The 20,379-nt window shown below is 44.9% G+C and overlaps 1 protein-coding gene across 3 annotated transcripts in view; it reads right to left on the reverse strand.

Annotated features, from left to right (window-relative positions):
• The window catches only part of Ago1 (argonaute RISC component 1), a 33,165-nt gene extending 13,933 nt beyond the window's left edge, over positions 1–19,232 (reverse strand). Inside the window, exons 1-12 of one of the 3 annotated variants that reach the window (XM_055610948.1) lie at positions 19,007–19,232; positions 14,259–14,442; positions 12,595–12,715; positions 11,848–12,029; positions 11,252–11,388; positions 10,889–11,023; positions 10,668–10,755; positions 9,973–10,120; positions 5,526–5,645; positions 5,151–5,273; positions 4,883–5,016; positions 143–327 (exon numbers count right to left, since the gene is read on the reverse strand). In XM_055610948.1, coding sequence (XP_055466923.1) covers positions 143–327; positions 4,883–5,016; positions 5,151–5,273; positions 5,526–5,645; positions 9,973–10,120; positions 10,668–10,755; positions 10,889–11,023; positions 11,252–11,388; positions 11,848–12,029; positions 12,595–12,715; positions 14,259–14,442; positions 19,007–19,031 — 1,582 coding nt within the window. In that variant the 5' untranslated portion in view covers positions 19,032–19,232. Of the gene's footprint in view, positions 1–142; positions 328–4,882; positions 5,017–5,141; positions 5,274–5,525; positions 5,646–9,972; positions 10,121–10,667; positions 10,756–10,888; positions 11,024–11,251; positions 11,471–11,847; positions 12,030–12,594; positions 12,716–14,258; positions 14,443–19,006 lie in introns of those variants that run through there. The other 2 variants (XM_055610947.1, XM_055610949.1) reach the window with 2 other exon arrangements.
• Between the last annotated feature and the right edge of the window lie 1,147 nt (positions 19,233–20,379).

Genomic DNA, 20,379 nt, shown 5'->3' on the forward strand with positions numbered 1-20,379 from the left:
AAAACACAAACAAACAAACCACTGGCATCAACAAACACCTGTGGCAAAAGCCAAACTTCTCCACTGAGTCACCCTAGAAGCCCCTAGAGACTACTGTGAAATGAATCCTATCATTATTATCATTGTCCCAGGAGAACCGTACCATACACTGGTGTCTTCCCCGGCAGGATGACGATAATGAGCTGCAGTCCCGAGTAGGTGTTCTTTAGATGCCGGAACATGGGCTCCACACTGTCTGCCCCCTGTGCATACTTGCAGAAACATGGCTGGCCCTGGATGGGCATCCCTGCATCCTTGGAGATCTTCCGCAGCTGGTCCGTGAAGTTCCTATAGCACAAACGGGGTCATGGCAAGAGGTAATAAATCCCAGTGAATTTGATGAGGCAAATGCCTCACCCTGGGAGTTCAACCCTGTGAGGTGCTAACAGGAATGACCCACCACAGCTGATGCAAAAAGCAGAGTAAAAAACAAGACAGAGCTTGCTCAACTACAGAGGACACTAAGGGAGCTGAAGAGAGCTCAGGCGAGGAACTTGTGAGACTTCTCAGGGCTCTTGCCTTTCTTTCTCTGAGACCTGTAGCCACCTGCACTCTATTACATGTCCAAAGGGAAAAATACAAACAGATGTCTAAGCGTAAGGCTTTGGTGCCCCAAAGTACATGAGGGTCTACCAGTGTCGGAAGCGCAAAGTGTAGATGGCTCAGGGAAAAAGCGAGCTTGTCCTCCCCTACTGGCTCACCAAGGCCAAGAGCAAGCACTAAGCAAGCTTCTTTCCTTTGGCTTTAGGTTTTACCCTGAGAAAGGCAATAGAGTTGGGAAGGTGGGTGGGGGTAGTACAGTACAAATAATCAAGCTACCATAAATATGCAAAAATGGGTGACAAACAATTTAATTTGTAAAAATCTTAGGTAAAGTAAAAGCAATCAGCAGTGGAAGTGCATGTCTAGCATGTACAGGCCTTGGATTCACACTCAGCACCGAAAAACTTAATTAATAAAAGCAGTAATTTGCAAAGAAAACAGAAACAAATGCTTCAAATATATATATATTCAATGACATTTCAGAAAGTATTTTTCACATATTTAAAAAAGTAGGTAAGACAGATACAGTATATTTTATGCAAATTTAAAATAATATATCCATAAAAAAAAACTAGATAATAAGATTACAATTCACGGGGCTGGAGAGATGGCTCAGAGGTTAAGAGCACTGGCTCTTCTTCCAAAGGTCCTGAGTTCAATTCCCAGCAACCACGTGGTGGCCCACAACCATCTATAATGATACCTGGTGGCCTCTTCTGGCTTGTAGGCACACATACTGACAGAATACTGTATAAATAATAAGTAAATCTTTAAAAAAAATTATAATTCATGCCAGGAGCAACCACATCAAAAGAGAAGGACGGAGGTAGAATGCAGAACATCAGAGACTTGTCAAAAAAAAAAAAATTATTTAGTGAAGTATGATAAAACTCTGAATGTTAACTTATGGATGGACTATATTATTATCTACATCATCATCATCATCATCATCATCATCATCATCATCATCATCATCATTATTATTATTATTATTATTATTATTATTGTGCTGGCTAGCTCTTCATCAACTTAACAAAAAGCTACAGCCATAAGAGAGGAGAGATCCTCACTGGACAAAATACCTCCATAAGATTCATCTGCAAAAAAGCCTCTCAGACATTTTCTCAATTAGTGATTGACATGGAAGGACCCAGCCCCTGAGGGTAGTACCAACCCTGGACAGGTGGTCCTCTGGTGCCTAAGAAAGCAGGCTGAGCAAGCCACTCCTCCGTGGCCTCTACTTCAATGCCTGCCTCCAGGCTCCTGCCTTGTGTTCCTGCCCTGACTTCTCTCAGTGATGGACTGTGATGTGGAACTGTAAGCAAAACAAACCCTCTCCTCCCCAAGTTGTTTGTGGTCATGGTGTTTTATCACGAAAACCCTAACTAAAACTATTATTTTGATTTTTTAAAAAAGACAAGGTTTCACTCTACATAGGCCTGGCTGGCCTGGAATTCCAACCTCAAAGATAAGGCAATTTCTGCATTTTGAGTCCTGAGATTATAGGTATGAGGTATCATGTCAGCCTAGCTAGATTATTAAAAAAAAAAAAAAAAAAAAAAGCATACTTTTAAACAAAACAAACAAACCTAATAAATAATAACATTAAAAAAAAAACAAAAAAAACCCTACAACTTGCAGGTCTCAAGGCATACACAGACTCATAATCCCAACATTAAGAGACTGAACCAGGAAGACAACCATGAGTTCAAGGCTGGCCTGAGAGGTACAAGTTGATACTCTGTCCCTAGAATACTATCTCAACAACCCCCCTCCTCCAAATTAAATAGATAAGCTAGATAGATAGACAGATAATAGATAAAAACTCAGTACAGGCTAACCGTGCCCCCTATAAATAAGACACAGGGCAAAAATGGACTCCTAACAGTATTTTTTCCTTTACTCTGTCTCATATACAAGTGTAGTATAGCTACCAAGACATCAAATTTTGTTTTACCAGATTTCATTAATAATGGGTCTTTACTTCAAGAAACGGGTACTCCCTTTCTTCCCTTCACTACCAGACTATGATTGAGATACTATGTCTAGTGCTAGGACCCAAAAAGTATTGCAATATCCAGAATGTGCAAGGCCACAGAATGTGGCATAGCTATAGTTATAAAGACAGACAAAAAAAATTAATAGGATTCAATTTGTAGCCTCTGTCTCTCCCACTTTCTTTGTGAAAAGGATGCTTCTCTCTACACTCTGAATCCTATGTTCTCCTCTATACTTAGGAGTCTTGGCTTCATTCACTTTTCAGTTTTTCTAAGTTCCATTTTCAATTTCTTCTTTCTATGCACACTGTCCCTAGAAAGTCTCCTCTATATGCCATGGCTGAAAACTCAGGAATTTTATCTTTAGCACAGAACCATGCATTAAATTGAGTACCAATGATCCAGATACACAAGCCACTTTTTAATCCCCTATATTTAGGAGGTCACTAAGAAAAAAAGAGTACTTGGTGCATCAAACTCCAAATTTGAGTTTTTCAGTCCCTGGTAAACCCAAAACACCAAAGCTATAGATCACTTAAAAAAACAAACAACAACAAAAACCGAAAAACAAAAGGCAAAAATAGACAAGGGGAGAGCAAAAGAGTAGAAAAAAAGAGCATTATCATGAGATGTCTATGGCATAAAGGCAAAGAACTGGGAACCCTTCTACTATTGCTAAGGACTGTCCAAACAATGCCAAACCAAATGTACGAACAGTCTAGTCTAAAGCTAAAGAATCCAGAGAAGGAGAACAAAATACAAACAAAGATACAAAAACAATTCTAATGGTGAGAAATTACAATGGTGGTGGCTATGTATCTGTGTGTGATAGGGGGAAGGAAAAACAGGAGCCTGGAGGGCCCTGATCCAGCAGCGGCTGACAGAAGTAATTCTTACAAAGATATCAGGGGCACAGATCTCCATTTCTCACAACCAAAATGGTCAGCTCCACTGGCTTCCTCATTACAGAATACAATGATCCACATCTACAGAGCCACAACTTTAGACAGGAAACTGAGCCAAGTGTGGGTAGCTATACCTTCAGCCCAGTGCTGAGGAGGCAGAGGCAGGCAGATCTCTGAGTTCAAGGCCAGCTTGGTCTACAGAGCGAGTTCCAGGACAGCTGGGATTACACAGAGAAACCCTGTCTTGAAAAACAAAAAACAAGCAAAGATAACAAAACTGAACCACACCTTTTATACTTTTTGATATTTTAAGATAACTCAATAAAACTTACTAAGGCTTACTTCTCTAAACATTATGCTTTTGGCGGTGTCATTTTCTTCCTTATTGCCATCTGCTCCCAGCCTCCCAGGGATGATGATGGGGTCCTCTCTCAATTCATGTGCACCTACTCAGGTCACTTGGATCTGACTTAACTATGTACTGATGAACACAGTTCAAAGGACCAGCTTTATAGATGGTCCTTTAAAGGTCCTTTATAGAAACATTAAGAAAAAAAAGTTTCTCCTTAGAAAAATAAATTTTGAAGCTCAGATCTGATTTGATCTTAACTCTGAACCTTCCCTGATACGCACGCTTTGGACCTCTTCCAGCCTCAGTCTCCTAAATTATTATCACATACGGTGGTTGGAATGACACTGGAATGACACTGGTCTCGAGAGTCTCATATGTTCCAATGCTTGGTCACCAGCAGGTAAAACTATTTGGGAAGGATTAGGAGGAGTGGCCTTGGTGGAGGAGGTGTGTCACTGCAGATGGTTTCACAAGCCTACACCATTCTCAGTCTCTCTCTGCCTCCTGCTTGTGGACCAGATGTAAACTCTCAGCTCCTCCTCCATGCCTGCTTACCTGCTGCCATAGCCCTGTCATGACGGTTACAGACTCACCCTCTGGAAAGCTAAGGCTCAATAAACTCTTATTTCCCAAGTGGCCTTGGTTGTGATATTTTATTACTGCCATAGAGAAGCAACTAAGACACTACCCACTATCAAGATGGAAGAACGTAAATTAGTCATTAAGTGCAATGTTAGCATAAACATGGTTGTTACCACTGCCTTTTATTACCAATTATGATAATTAGAACACTAAAATGACTCAGGCCTCTCTCAGGAGAGTCACACCATAACCATCACTGAAACATCCATGGCTCCTGAACTCTTCTGAGCACTATGGACAGAAGGGAATTGTCAGAAATGTACGTCAGAAAAAAATGAGTGGATGGAGATAAAAGAGAAAAGGCAGATTGCAGATCAATTTTGAGTCCTAGAGGTTGTGGGATCAAAAGCTTGGGGATCCTTCCCATCCACCCAACCCCAAAACCAACCCTTTTCCATCCTTACTTGAGCACCTCTTCTCGACATTGTTTTTGGGGTGCGAAGCAGGCGATGGCCCAGACTTTGATTTCAATCCCATTGTAGAATTGTTTCCCACGCATGTCCCAGACACCTTGGTTGGGTGTAGCAATGGCCCGGTTCTAGGGGTAGGCAGAGGGGGCGCCCAGGTGAGCCTCAGTAGAGCCATGTGAGGAGGGATCAATAGCCCCTGAACTGTGCAGCCCAGTCACCCCCATATGCCCCAGAGATGTTGTCTGGCCCTGACCCTGCTCACCCGGCCGCCATACTGCAAGATGGGCGCCGGCAGCACTCGCCCCGTCACCTCCGTCATGTCATCCTTCACTTTGATTCCAAATTCCTGGATGTAGGGATCTAAGTTGTAGCTGGCATTCTTCATCTGCAGGGCAAAAGAAGGGGAATCTCAGGAGACCAGCAGGTAGCAACACTGCTTACATTCTGGGCCCCAAGTAGAAAGCCCTGAAGAGAAGCTGAGGCTGCCAAAAACTAGCCCTAAGAGAGGGGTGGGAGAAACGAAGGGATTGGAATTGGAAATAGGAGTTGAGTTATAGAGGAGGAAGCATCTATGCTAGCAAGGTTCCCCAAAGGCTCAGTGAACAAACAGCATGCATCGCTCAGCAGTCCTACTAACCAGGCGACTGATCTCCTCCTGTCTGTCTGGGGCCGACCTAGCTGTAGCCTTTATCATGGTTGAAGTCTGGTTGTCAGTCAGCTTCTTAATACACCGCTGCCCAGCCACAATGTTACAGACCTGAGGAAATGAACATAAGTTAAGTTACGGCCTGAGTATAGCCTATCCTTCTACAGTACCTTAGCTATCAACCCTGGGGAATAGAATTACAGAACCCCTTACGTAAAACTACATTTTAACCAAAAGTTTGAAATCCAGGGTAGAACTGTGATCAGGTCTCATGTGTTAAATACTTACAATTCCATAGGGTGGCTAGAGATTAAAAGAACTGAGCACATTCCTGGGTTACTGTACTCAGTAAAATACAGCATACACTAGTATTACCCAAGGACTAAAAAGTACACAGCTCCTTTGAATATTAAAAATACAATATAAGCAAATCAGATTCCTATGGCAGTTCTCCGATGGTGGCAGGAAGTAAGGTACTCCATCTGCAACCAACCAGAAGGAGCAGAGATAGTGAAAAATTCTTGAGCCCCTGAGGAATAAAAGTACAGGAATCACTATTTCCTTGTATCTTTTGTGTATGTTAAGGGGCATGGGCTATGAGGGGGCCTCATGCATCATAAGAAATCTATCAACCGAACTCTGTCTCCAGCCACAGGAAACCACTATTTCTATTGGTTGGCAGTGTTCTTTGTTAGTATGAGGAACATTCTGCTACTTGGTTCCTCTGTCCTGCGCACAAGATAGAGATCAAAAGCAACGCCTAGTGACAATTAAGACTTTGACTTCTTATAACAGAGTAGAAAGCCAACTAGTTCCAGAAGGCTTATGTTTGAAGTGCAGCTTTGTACTTCTAAATGATATTACCTAGGGCTAGTCCCTTTTTCATTTCTGTTGTTTTATTTTTTTATTGTTGTTGTTTTTGTTTTTTGAGACAGGGTTCCTCTGTGTAACAGCCCTGGCTCTCCTGGAACTCTGTAAACCAGGCTGGCCTTGAACTCACAGATATCTATTGGTCTGGTCTTTTAACTGCCCCAAGACTCAATTTCTTTCATCTCAGCTATGATTAAATACAAATAAAAATCATTGTCTCAGGATGTTGTGAGGTCAAGGAAATGTGAAACTTGTTCTGTACGGCCAATGTTCTGTACACACTGGCTCTAGTTCTAGCTCCCAGAGTTCATATTAAACAATGAGAAGGAAAGCCAGGCCAAGGTTACCTGGTTTAAATTTCACATTTCAAAGAATACACATGAACACCCAGAACTGGTGAAACAAACTTTTCTACAGATGCTCTCAAACAGTGGCACTCCATAGGCTGCAGAACTAGCACTGCCAGAAAACTAAAAAGGAATGCTGCAAAACTGGAACTCTGTGCGCTGTTGGTGGGAATACAAAATGGTGAAGCTGCTGTGGAAAGCGGTATTGTGATTCCTCACAACATTAAATACATTAATTACCACATGAGCCAGCAACTCTACTTCCGGAAGAGAAAGCAAGGTTGAATAGGTGTTTTTACACCTTTGTTCATAGCAGCACTATTTACATAATTGCTATTCAGTGTCCACTGGCATTAGAAAATATAAACCAAATGTGGTTTACAAATACAGACGTGTATTATGCTTCAAAAAGGGAGGGAATCCTAACGCACCGCAACAGACACACCCTTGAGGACATCATGCTAAGTGAAGCCAGTCAGAAAGGATCAATATGTGCTTAGACGTGCATGAAGAACTAGGAGTAGCCAATTCCTAGGAAGAAAGTAGAACAAAGAGTGCCAAGGCTGGAGGTGGGAGGCTGATCTTTAATATTAGGCTATAGTTTCTATTCTGGATGAGGAAAATATTCTGGACATAAGAGTGTTGTGCTTCACATAACAATGTTCACAGAACTCTACAATCAGTGGTTAAAATGCTAACTTTTATTTTATACACACCTGACTACAATTTGAAAAGGAAAAGGTTAATACAGGCATGTACTGACTTGAACATGAACAAATGATTTTGCTGAGTCTCTCAGTGGCCTGCATAACTACTTAAGGAATTCAAAGACTTAGGTTGGTTGCACTGGCTACTTTTAGTTCCTAGCTATAGACCTTCAAATAATCCATATTTTCTTATGGATTTCCACTATAAATAAAATTAAAAACTGGAACCCTCCATCACTGCTGATAGGACCATTAAATGGGAGACAAGCCTGGCAGCGCCTTGGACATTAAACAGTTATGTATAATTTCACTCTTACATATGATGCTAGACAACAGATTAAAAAAAAAAAAAACATATTCAGAGAAACACGTAAATGAATGCTGACAATAGTATTTTTTCTACCAGCCAAAATGTGTAACACAAATGTCTGTCAATGAATAAGAAACAAAATGATGCATACATAATGGAACAATACCCTAAAAGCAATGAGAATGAACCTTGAAACGATTAGGCTAAGTGAAAGAAACCATTCACAACCAGGCATGGTGGTTTATTGCCTTTAATCCCAGTACATGGAAGGCAGAGGCAAGTGGATCTCTGTGAGCTTGAGGCCAGCCTGGTCTACAGAGTGAGTTTCAGGACAGTCAGGACTTCACAGAGAAACCCTATCTCAAAAACAAAACAAAACAAAAAGGACAGAAAAACAAAACAAAACAAAACAACAACAAAAAAACAATCCAGAAAGGGTCCCTCATCTCATGGAACTTTTATTCTTTTAGAAAGACAAACAACAAATTAGTAAGTGCATATGTAGTTTCAAATGGTAGTGAGTGCTGTAAAAGTTATAAAATAGGTAAAGGGATAGAAGTAAGGATGTGGGCTGGAGATGGCTCAGAGGTTAGGAGCACTGGCTGATCTTGCAGAGGTTCTGAGTTCAATTCCCAGCAACCACATGGTAGCTCACAACCATCTATAATGAGATCTGGTACCTTCTTCTAGCCTGCAGGCATGCATGTAGGCAGGATATTGTATAAATAGTAAGTAAATAAATCTTAAAAAAAAAAAAAGGAAGTAAGGATGTGAGGGTCAAGGACTATTTTAGTTATTGTTTTCAAGGATGGCCTCTTCTAGGAGACATTTGCTCTTGAACCCCAAATTATGGCTAACATCCTTGTACTAATAGCAGGGACAGGGACAAGCTTTCCTGACAGGAGGAACAACTACTAAAGCTCTAAAGCAAGACAGAGTCTGGCTGTTTTTGAAACATTTTAAAACAAGTCAGTTCTAGTTTTGCTCTCCTCTCCCCATAGCCTCACTTTCTTGGATTAGGTTCAAAAAAAGCTTGAGCTTTAGGTTCATAACCCCTGCTGCTGAAATAAGTGGGGAGTCTAAGCAACACTCCAGTTCTACTGTATATATCATTCTCCCTTTGAATCTTAAAAAAAAACAGGGGAAAAAAAGGTGGGGGGAGAGTTGGGGATTTAGCTCAATGGTAGACTGCTTGCCTAGCAAGCACAAGGCCCTAGGTTCAGTCCTCAGCTCTGAAAACAAAATAACAGGTTCTGACTCAATACGTATAGGCAGATTCTGCACTTTAAACAAGCTCAGGCATCGCCTATCCTGTTGGCATGATAATCCTTCATGATCACACATGGGTCCAGAGAATGAGGAGTCAGAAATTTTTCACAAGGCATTTGCCTAGAGATTCTACACTGGTATTTTGTGACTTAGATAGGATTATTTACTATTTAATAATTAGTGTTATTATTATAGTAATAAATAGTATTATTACTATTAAGAGACTACAGCAAGTACCCTCTTGCCAATGGCTGTATTTCAAAGGTCTATGAAGTACAAAGGCAGGAAAGTCTGCAGATTTCAATTTTTCCCAAAAGAAAGCACATTAACCACTGGGAAAATGGGATTTACATTACAGGTAATATCTGCCTCCATTTTCTTCAAAATAAAAGAGAATTGTATTTCCAGGTCACTTGTTATCCCTAACTGCAGACTGCAGAAAAGAGAAGTTAAGAGATAACCTTCATGTGAGTATCTGAGATCTCTGTCCTGACCAATCACAAAACAATAAATACAAGGTAGGGAGGCGGCTCAGTTGGCATAGGGCTTGCCTAGCATGCATAAAACCTTGGGTTCAATCCCCAACATCTCATAAATTGAGTGTGGTAGTGTATGCCAAGAATCCCAGCTCCAAGGACGTGGAGACGGGAGGATTGGAAGTTCGATGTCATCCACGGAAAACTTGTCTCAAACAAACAAATAAGAACAATAAACACACCCTGCCCTTCTGCCTAGCAGCCTGAGAAGAACATGAGAGTAAAGACAGGGACAAGAAAAGAACTTAGCAAGTAGGAAGTCTATACATCATATGAATACAACCTTAAACCTTCCTAGAACATCAACTTTCCAAACTTCAAAATGAGGATGGTGACAATGACTGGCTCAGCAGATCTCTGATGACCAGCATTAGCTGCGCCGTTCTCTAGCAGCCTTACCTCGAGGGGCAGATAGGTGTGCTTCTGTTCTTGCCCAACTTGTAGGCAGGGCAGGTGGGGATACTTGAGCTGAAGGTTATATTTCTGCTTGAAATACTGTGCCACAGTGCATTCCACAGTCTGTCCGCTCTCCAGTTGCAAGGGAAACCTGTTTGGAGGAAGGGAAGAAAGTATCGTAATTCAGCAGTGACCCCACCCCTCCACAGACACAACCAAAGACAAATTCAGGCCTTGCTTCGTCCTCTTGGATCACTGACAGTGATGGGAAAGCAAGGGCTACATGGCTTTGTTTCTACAACAGCCAGCCATATCGCACTCACCTGTATTTCTAAAGCCTGAATAGATTAGATACTAAAGAGTCCAGCATAGCCTGGCCTCCAAAAAGCAGATGGCGTCTGATGGTTTTCCTACACCTAAGTCAGCGATCCTGATTTCATATTTATACACCCAACAGTGATCAGTGGACCACGCATATTTTATAGTAAAGGTCCAAGGACCAAGAGATTAGGAAGGTAAAACTCACAGAGAATTAAAGAATCAAAGAATCTGGGACTGTCAGGGAGAGAATGACAAATTCTCATCACTTATCTTCAAGCACAGCCCACTGCGAGTCTTAGTCTGAGGGAGAGTGTGAGAAGGGAGTGGGTTGGCCTGCTGCTACCAGCTGACCGTTTTCAGCAACGCTGCCAACTTACGTCTGATGGCTAGCAGGGCGGCGGGTAACGTTACACACGCGGTATTTCCTCTTCATCTGTCCACAGTGGGTCACTTCCACCTTCAGGCCTGAGATACACACACTACTTGTCACGGTCGAAACAGACTGCTCATATTCCCTCGCTTGGCCTCTCCCAGGGGGGCTTCCCCTTAGGGTTGGAGAGAGCAGTGTTTCCCCTTCCCCATTTGGGTGGGTCTTCACCTTTTATCTCCTTGGTAAAGCGAACACGCTGGGAATCCGTGAGGGGCTTGGGTTGTTCATCTATGTTCCTGATGTCCAGGACCTCACACATGAACTCAATCACTGGCTGTGCTTTGTAGAAGGCAGTGGCAGAGACTGTGGGGACAGGGGAGGGATAGCTTGCATCAGATTCTTTCAGAAAAAAAATTAATGAAGGCATTAAAATGTATACCCTCTTCTTTATAGGGTACCAGGATCGGGACAGGGCATGCCAGGGCTACAGGAATTAGACTAGGAGCATGGCTGCAGAGCTGGGAGGGACAAGGCTGGGAGTGTGGTCACTGGATTTCGGGTGCCCCTGGCTCCATAGCTCTCCCCACTCACCATCAATGTTGAGCATCATCTTCCACATGGCAGGGCGCACAGACTGGTGAAAGCCGAACCAGACCTCGCGCCCACCCCCCAGCGGGTGGTAGTAGCCCTCAGGCGGTGAGAAGAAGGAGCGGCCCACAGGGGTGTACCTGGCAGGGACAGGCAGAGAACTGGTCCCTAGGGCACAGGCCCCCACCCTGTGAGGCATCCTGGGCACGGAGGAGCCCTGGCCTGGAAGGCAGGACACCGGGGCTTTAATGCCAGCTCTGTTCTTGGGCCAATAGTAAGACTGACCTTGTACAAGTTTCTACCTTTTCTCTGCCCTGCATGGATAGATGGAATGAGGCCAAAATGGTATCTAAGGAAAGGGCCAGGATCTAACCATCTAAATGTGTGTATATGTGATATAATATATATATTATATATAATATATATTACATATATATACACATATACACATACACATATACATACTTGCCTGACATATGGTAAGGCTTCAGTTTTTGTCCCAATGATACACCGAGGGACCTTAAAACAGAGTCACTCCCTCCTCCCCCAACAGCAGTTTTGCCAACACTGATAGCTTAGATAATAACTATACTCAGTACCTCATAGATGCCAGGTGCCTCATGGCCACATCCAGAGCTTGCACAGACTCCAAGGGCACAGGGATTTGGCCACTGACCAGGGCTTCATGCAGCATGCGCCAGCTCACAATGGCGAGCCACTTGATGGAGACCTTAAAAATCCTATCCTTCCCTTCCCCAGGGATTGTCACCTCAAAGTCAACCTTCAAAAGAGAAAGAAGCAAAGAATTATTCCCATATTCCCACAGACTATTCTTCCTGCCTTACTCACTGTCTCCCACTCCACACATCAGACAAAATTCCTTAAAGTCACAGGGGCTCAGAATAAAAAACCCAGTGTAAAAACCCACACCCTATTTCCAAGGATCATACCTCAGTGCTTCTGGCCCCCTCAACCCAGAAGAAAATCCTTTGGGCCTTTTTTTGTTGTTGTTAAAGTGTGATCTCAGTCTATTTGCAGAGAAGTACACAGCACACTAGGCACCATGAATATTTCATGCCCCGAAATATTCCAAAGTATTCTCTTCAGCACAAGAGAAAAAAGGGATCTACTGGGCGGTGACACACACCTTTGATCCCAGCGCTCGGGAGGCAGAGGCAGGTGGATCTCTGTGAGTTTAAAGCCTGCCTTGCCTATAAAGTGAACTCCACGATATCCAAGGCTACACAGAGAAACTCTGTCTCAAAAAAAAAAAGTCTCTAGGTAGGCCTCTGTGAGCTCTGTTCCATGGCAGACCATCACAGGCCTAGCCTCATCCCTAGTCTTACCCTCTCATTGCCAATGGGCAGTGCTGTGACGGTGTAAATGTTCTTCTTGCCATCATACACAGGCTTGCGATCCCCAAAGATCTGAGGTTTGAAATGCTGGACCATGTATTCCACCACTTCCCTGTGAAGACAGACACAGCGTGAAGCTGCGAATATTTTCAGGCTTCTATGTCCCATCTACTGTGCTCATTCCTAACTTCTACTCTATGGCAGCAGACCTCAAGCTTCAACATTCCTAGGAATTGCCAGGAGATTTCATTAAAATCAGCTTCTGAATTGTAGGCCTACAGTGTAGCTTGAAAACCCACACTTCTGACATCCTAAGGGGGCGCTGCTGGTCCTCAGGCTACCACGACCCCACACACCCTCTGAGGGAGAAGGGGCTGTTCCCAAGTCTATGCTGAACCTTCCACAACCTCTAATTCCAAGTCTGCCAAGCAAAAACAAAAAGGAACAAACAGAAAAGTTCTGAACTGGACTAGAAATAATAAAATACACTGTAGAATGCTTTCACATCTCCACCTCTCTGAAATTTCACCTCTGTATTCTCTCTGTTATCTTTTCCCCAATCTCACTTCTGACTTCTTCTGACACTGTCTCTAAAAACTGACAATGTCTCAGTTTAAACTGTCCTGGGCCAAGGATTCCACTCTTAGGACTTTATTCTACAGATACACTCACACATCAGTGAAAATATGTATCTTTATTTAATACTTAACAGTTTCAATCTTGTAGCAAAACTTTAGACTCAACCTAAATATTCTTCAATAGATCAAAGCAAGTTATGTGGCCATTCCATGTAATATCTATGTCCTATGAAAAAAAAAAAAAAAAGAGGCACATCTACATACTGATATGTACTATTTTCTAAATTATGTGGCGAAACAGAAAAGTGAACAATATAGAACAAAGTATTTAGAACTGTACAATAATATTATGTACGTGCATATATCAAATATGCATATGTGTTAACATATGCAAATATTATTGGATTATATGCAATGCTTATATATGACTAATGTGCACATTAATTACATATACTTATATATAATGTGCATACACATATATACATTATGCAATAATAATGTAATTAATATTATATGCACATTAATAATATAATTATTAACAATATAATTACTTAGTAATTAGAAATGATGACCAGTAATTTGTGCTAATACAATATTAATATAAAAATGTATTATATGTACATGTATATAATACTGATGTACATATATAATATTAATGTACCCATGCAATGAAAAATATCTGAAAATACACTCAAGATTGTTTTCAAATGTTCACGGGACAATAATTTTTCACTGCTAATTCTTAAAGTTTTTAATTTTCAATATGGTTTTCAAGTAACGACACAACAATTTAGTCTGCTTCATCTAAGACAAATCCCTCCGACTGCATCCCACAGCATCTCCTCCAAGTGAGAACATCCTACTCTTCCTCCCGCCACCCGACCTTGCCTTTTACCCTCTCATTCCCTACCAGCGCCTTCACACTCATCCTTACAAGTTCTCTACTCATCCATTTCAACAAATGCTGGAATGAGCTGGGTGCTCTACTTCCCTCGTACAGTGCTCTCGAGACGACGTGTTCCCTCCTTCCCTGTTTATAATAGACTGGACCTGGTGCCACCCCCGTGTATCACTTACCGGTTGACTCTGCGAGGACACTTATCCGGCTTGATGTCCACCTCGTAATGGTAAACATCAATCTTAGGAATGTCCACCTCAAAGTAATTGGCCAGAAGCTTGATTGGTTTGCCCACAGTGCCAATGCCAGGCCGGCGAGGTGCCTGGAACACCTGCTGCAGGGGAGGCAGGTAGGCGCCTGCAGCTGCGAAGACAAAGGAAGCCCATGAGGACAGAGTCCAGCAAACTTCTAACTACCATGATCACACAAAGCCTTTCAGACCAAGTCCAGCGGAGTGTGGGTCTCTTTCCTGTTTCCTAACCCAGCAGGCGGCTTCCACTAGCTCAGATATTCCCAGGCTCATTGACTAGCTTCACTTTTATTTTTGTTTTACACCTTTCTTCAATTAGGAAAATATGTATCTCAAAATTCATCAAGTAAATGTGTAATGAGTTCCTACCACATCAGGGGAAGGAGCTAAGTCTGGGTCCTAGTTTACAAAACCTTGAGACACCTGAGATTAAGTACCTGAGATTAAGAACGTTCTATTCTCTGCTACAAGGAGCTCATTTCACTCATTACCATCCAGAACACAAAATGGCACCAGAACTTTGTAACTACATACTCTGTTAAAGTGGACAAAAGAAAAACCCAAAGAAAGCCAGGCTGGGAAGGGCAAGGCCAGTGCTGCTTTGAGACAGGAGGATTAAGACATGCAATGGCTGGAGCTGGAGAGGGATAAAAGATAAGGTTAGAAGAACAGCATCTGGAGACCAAGAAAATGAAGAGAGGCTAGCAGGGGTGAGAGAAAAGGTCAGAGCTGGAGGTCACAAGAGAAAGTGGCTTGAACTGGTCAGAGAAAGGAGAGAAGGATGGAGGCAGGGCAAGATAAGTTGCAGCTGGGGTAAAGGGAAGGAACTATCAAGATCAAGAATTAAGAAATAATTTTAAAAAGCTCACATGAAGATTGTTAGAGGCTCTGGGAAGGAGGAAGAGCAGTAAGAATAAAGACACTAGGTCACAAGGAGACTATAAGACGCTTTATGCTTCACCAATCTTTCCACACAGGGTCCAGACAGCAGAAGGGATCAATTTCAAGACAGAGGGGGCCCTTGGGAAAGAGCTTAGGCTAGGCCAGCATGACTGCTACTCCCAGTCTTGTTTTCTACTGTTCTCTCTCTCTCTCTCTCTCTCTCTCAGAGAGAGAGAGAGAGAGAGAGAGAGAGAGAGAGTGTTGACTAAGTAAAGGCTTTGTCTTCAGCTACTATTGTTCTTGCCAGCAGAGGACCAGCCCAGGTGGAAAGAGAAAAGGATGAACCAGCCCAGAACCTCCCTTAAGCAGAACTCTGCTTTCACAGACATAAAAGACTTGGGGGTGGGAGGGGGAGGGATGGAGGGCATGGAGGTATCTTCAGCAATGCAGGCAGGAAGAGGCCAGAACCATCTGTGGAAGGTAAACACTTCCCAAAGCTGAGGGACTTGGTCTCCCTCTAACGCACCTGTCAATCAGCCCCAGCCCCTTTCTGAAGAGGAAAATTCAAGTTCAACCCAAAGGCAAAGGGCCTTCAGAACTCAGCAACAAGGGAACTAAACTATTCACACATATCCTAGAAAAAGCTTAACAGATACTGCATAAAAGCCCACTGACAGACAAACATCCCTACCACATACAACTGAGCCCTTCAAAGTTTACTGTTCTACATACTCTCCTCACGATCATGATTTTGAAACTCTAGGGCTTCAAAAGAAGGGACCACACTTGACATGGACACAGCTCAAGCTAATGCTGGGCATAAACACAGGTGTTTGCTGTATGAGCACACCCATAAGCACAGCAAGAATACACCAACCACGCAAACACGCTTGCAACTGTCCCCAGCAATCATAAACTGCACAGGAGAAGCGCTTGCCCTCTTTAGGGTGTAGCTTTCCCTTCCCCAAGTTCTAGGACTCTATTCACCATTTGCCTCCTAGACTGAATAATCAGTTGAAATCTTAGGAGAAAGACATCTCTGTAGAACTAGGGGTTGAGCAGAAATGAACTCCCCTCAGAGCTCCTCCCCACCCCCAAAATGGACAGCACACTAGTGCCTTAGAGCACTGTCCTCTCCAGGAGTCGGGGGAAATGGAGAATGTATCTGCACTTCATCCCTAAACTAGGGGGGAAGGCAGAAGGAAACTACCTCTGCCATTCTATCCCGGGGAAAGCGCCACAGCTGTACAGTCTCTACTCCCCAACCTCGCCCTGCCCCCAGCTTTTAGCCTGAGAAAGGAAGACACTTCCCCTCAGACCCAGACAGGGACAGACGGCCACTTTGTGATGCAGATGAGGGCCCCAGCACAGAGGACAAAGCTCCAGCCTAGGGGGAAAGGGGCGGGGCCCTTCCCTGCAGACAAAAGCAAGAAGGGAGGGGCCCTGAAAATGACACTCCCCCTCCCCCATCCCCAACCAGCACTGAGAAGGAAAAGTAACCCAGCTCAAGGCCCAGGCTCAGGATTCCTCCCCAGCAACTCAGAGGCTCACACATCTCCTAAAGAACCTGACTGCCTACTCAAAGGGCACGTACTCTTGGTAAGTTAGGTGGTGAGCAAGAAAAGACTGAGACCAGCCTCTCCAAAAATATTTGTCCACAAACATTAAACACCCACACGCATAGACACAAATTACAGAATACCCACATGGGTTTAACCATATGTTCACACTTGAATGTGATCTGAGTTGATTAATAACCATTCACTCTGTGTCAGGGCCTCCATACACCAGGCAACTGCTGCCACAGATAAGTCGGGCAGCACCTCTACCCTCAAGGTGCTCCCAGGCCAGTCCAAAAGCCTGAACACACCTGCACACGGAAGGCACATCTGGACATGAACAACACTGCTTTAGTTTTGAGCCTTCTCAGAACAAAACTCCAACATCCCAGAGCCTCTGAAGGAAACAATAAGTTATGGGGTCTCTGCACCAGACTTTCCCAGGCTGAATTTCAATTACATCTTTTGATGATGGAAACAAACCCCACGCTGACTCCCGTGCTCCAGCCCTTCCCCTAGAAGCTTTTCTCCTGTAACAAACAAGCCCATTTTTTTCATCACCATAACCCACTAGACATTCATCAGGATAAAACCATTAGTTATTTAGAACAATAAGTCTTCCTCAGTATGTCGGGATGTGGATGCTACTCTAGTCCACAGGTTGTTGGTAGTCGTCTGCAACCCAGAAAACTAGGAATTGCACTCTTCATTACAAGGCTATTTTTGTTTGGGGGAACACAGTCACTACAGATCACTGAATCGAAGACTTTGGAGTTATAGGAGCAATTCCCTTGGCCTGAGAAAGATGTTTCCCCAAATTCCTGGAAAGTAAACAAAAATCCTGTTACCATTCCCACACCAAATGGAAGGAGGTGGTAAGAGATAACCTAAAGAATTCTGGGTCTTTTCTACCACAGGGTGAAAGACCTAGAACACAGGCTTAAATCTAAAGGTCCTCTCTGGGCAGCCCTGCCTCAGTTTCTCCTCTATTATCTACTTTTCTCCTGCCTATGAACAGAAAAAGTAAGTCAGGGCTACAATCAGGGCCAATGCTATAATCATGCCCCCACCTCCAACATTTTGTTTCTTTTCTACTTTTTTGTTTGTTTGTTTTGTTTTGGTGGCAGGTTTTCTCTGTGTAGCCTTGGCTCTGCTGGAACTCACTATGTAGACCAGGCTGGCCTCAGAGTCTGCCTGTTGGGATTAAAGGCATGCACCAGCACTGCCTGGCTAACAACTGGCTTCTATGAGACACACTAGCTTGGCAGTTTGGGGTCTAATGGCCCTAACGTGGGAAAAAACCCACTGGGAAATAGGAGCCACAAGTATATACTGAGATTACACTGTAACATAAAGAGCCAATTCAAGAAAAAGGGAGAGTATCCTTAGATTAAAAGCTCCCATCATCTCTCCTCAGTCTAGAAACTTGTAAACCATGTGGTACCAGGCCCACACGGTTTTCAACAAACAGCTACTACGGGGCTTAAGGACCAAGTGTCAGAGACCCCCCACCCCAAAACAGAGATGAAGGCAATTTCCATTTGTACTCTGCCAACAGAATCTGCGAAAATTCACCATCAGTAACACTCCTTTTCCCAAACCAAACGGGGCAGAGGGGTAGGGGGTATTCAAAGAGCCACGCCCCCACCACATAGGGAAACCCATTAGGCTGGTACCTCCGCGCATGCTCCCATGACACCACTCAAGTCTCCAGCCTAAGGGGGAAATCCCTGAGCTAGCTCCCCACCCACCGGCCCCTGACCCTCAGCCTCGCTTCAGGCCCAGCTGGGGCGGAGCTCAGAGGCCAGCTCTGGAGCTTACTCCCCGGAGACATTAGCCTAGCCCAGCCCAGAACGGCCGAGCCCCCGCCCCCGGCAGGCAGTAGTTCCAGGCCCATCTGTGTCGCCCCCCTCCTCTCCTGGACACCTGGAGCCCGCCCCCTGCCACCTGCCGGGCCTCCCCACAGGCCTCTCCAGACCTCACGGAAGGACTCCCATGCATTCAGGCCCTTCTCCCGGATTACTTCCCACCCTCAGGACTGCACACTGCTTCCTAGGACAAACAGCCCGGGTCTCAGATCTTCACATGGCTCTCCGCCGGAACTGCACACAGCCCCCTTCAAAATGGGGGCCCCATCCCCTGAGAGCCCCTCTCCGCACTCTGGAGCCATGCTCTTCCCGCGGGAGCGTCCAGGGCTTTGGAATACACACCGCTTCCCGCTCCCGAGGGCCCTTACCTGCTCCCGAGGGTCCCGCTTCCATCCCATATACCCGTGCGGAGGACAGGCGTCCGGGAGACTGAGGAGTCCAGCGTGAGGGGCCTAGGTGCCTCGCACTTGCACTGCTCGGGCTCCCGGGCCGGGCTCGGCTTCCCCCCGAAGCCCGGCCGCTAGCGCCGTCGCCCCCGCAGCCTCCGTTGCCGCCGCCGCGGAGCCTGCAGCAGCGCCCCCTGCGAGCGCCCGAGTAGCTGCCAGTGCGCAGGCGCGACCGATGGGCCCAGGGGGCGGACGGGAACGAGTCAAGCGGGGCGCTCGACGGCAACAAAGGCCAATGGAGAGGGGCGGGGGCGCGGCGAGCACGCAGCGGCCCCTGGCGGCTACTCGTGGCCGTGCAGCTTGGCGGGAGGGCTCCGGTGGCGGAACCGCGCAGTGGCGTAAGTGGGGCGGGGCTGGGTGACACCCCTTCTCCGGCTGCAGCTTGGGGCCCTGTCTTTTCCCTAAACAGGTCCCTGGAAACCTACCCACAGGCCCCGCCCTCAGCACACAGCCTAGCTTCCACCTCGTTTCCCGACACTCTTCCCCTCCTACGTCCCATCAACCCAGGGGCCCTGCCTCCCACCTCTCCCAATCACCCTCATCCTTTAAGTCTTGGCTGTCTCTGCGAAGTCACTCTTTCTGCGTCCCTAGTCGCCGATCTCACTGACACCACCCTCTCTTCCAGGCCGTGCAGGGCGGCGAGACCCTGCCTGATCTGGAAGATGTCACAGTTTCAACGCTAGTGTGGAGACACAGCTCGCTATCTGCAGAATCCGGGAAGCACCTGCCTTCACTTTCTCATATGCAGAAGCCGGTCGATCTGCTTTTGCTCTTACCAAATCGCTTCAATGACGTTTTGTGTCAAAACCCAAATGCTAATGCTCCACTATTTCTCTCTGCAGCATCTGACACTATCCCCTTTTTTTGTTTTTTAAGACTCTACTTGGAGTCCACATTTTCTTAAGTCTCCTAATGCCTGTCCTATACAGCTTTCTTCAGTGGCTTCTCTTGTTCTGTTCACTGTGGTTCTAACCTGGATTTTATGCTCTCCTCTCCTCTCTCCTCTTCAAGGCTTCATCCACTCTTAAAGCCCAAGTGTTTATGTCTAACCATCTCGCAGCTTCATATTTCCTACTGTCTGCTGGACAGCTCCAGCTGGATCTAACACTTCAAATTTAAGTCCAAACCTAACCCTCTCCTTTCCTCCACAAAACATATATATTTGTCCTGTCTCAATGAATGGCATCTCCATGCCAAAAATGTCGGTTCCTGTCTCCCTTACCCATTTGCCCTATTCAACTGTGTCTTGATGTGCTTACCCCTGTCATTCCCTGTCATTTCTTCTCATTCTCCTT

The sequence above is a fragment of the Psammomys obesus genome, unplaced genomic scaffold (genome assembly GCF_907164565.1).
Source record: "Psammomys obesus unplaced genomic scaffold, mPsaObe1.curated_primary_1811, whole genome shotgun sequence".
Taxonomy (NCBI): Eukaryota; Metazoa; Chordata; class Mammalia; order Rodentia; family Muridae; genus Psammomys; species Psammomys obesus.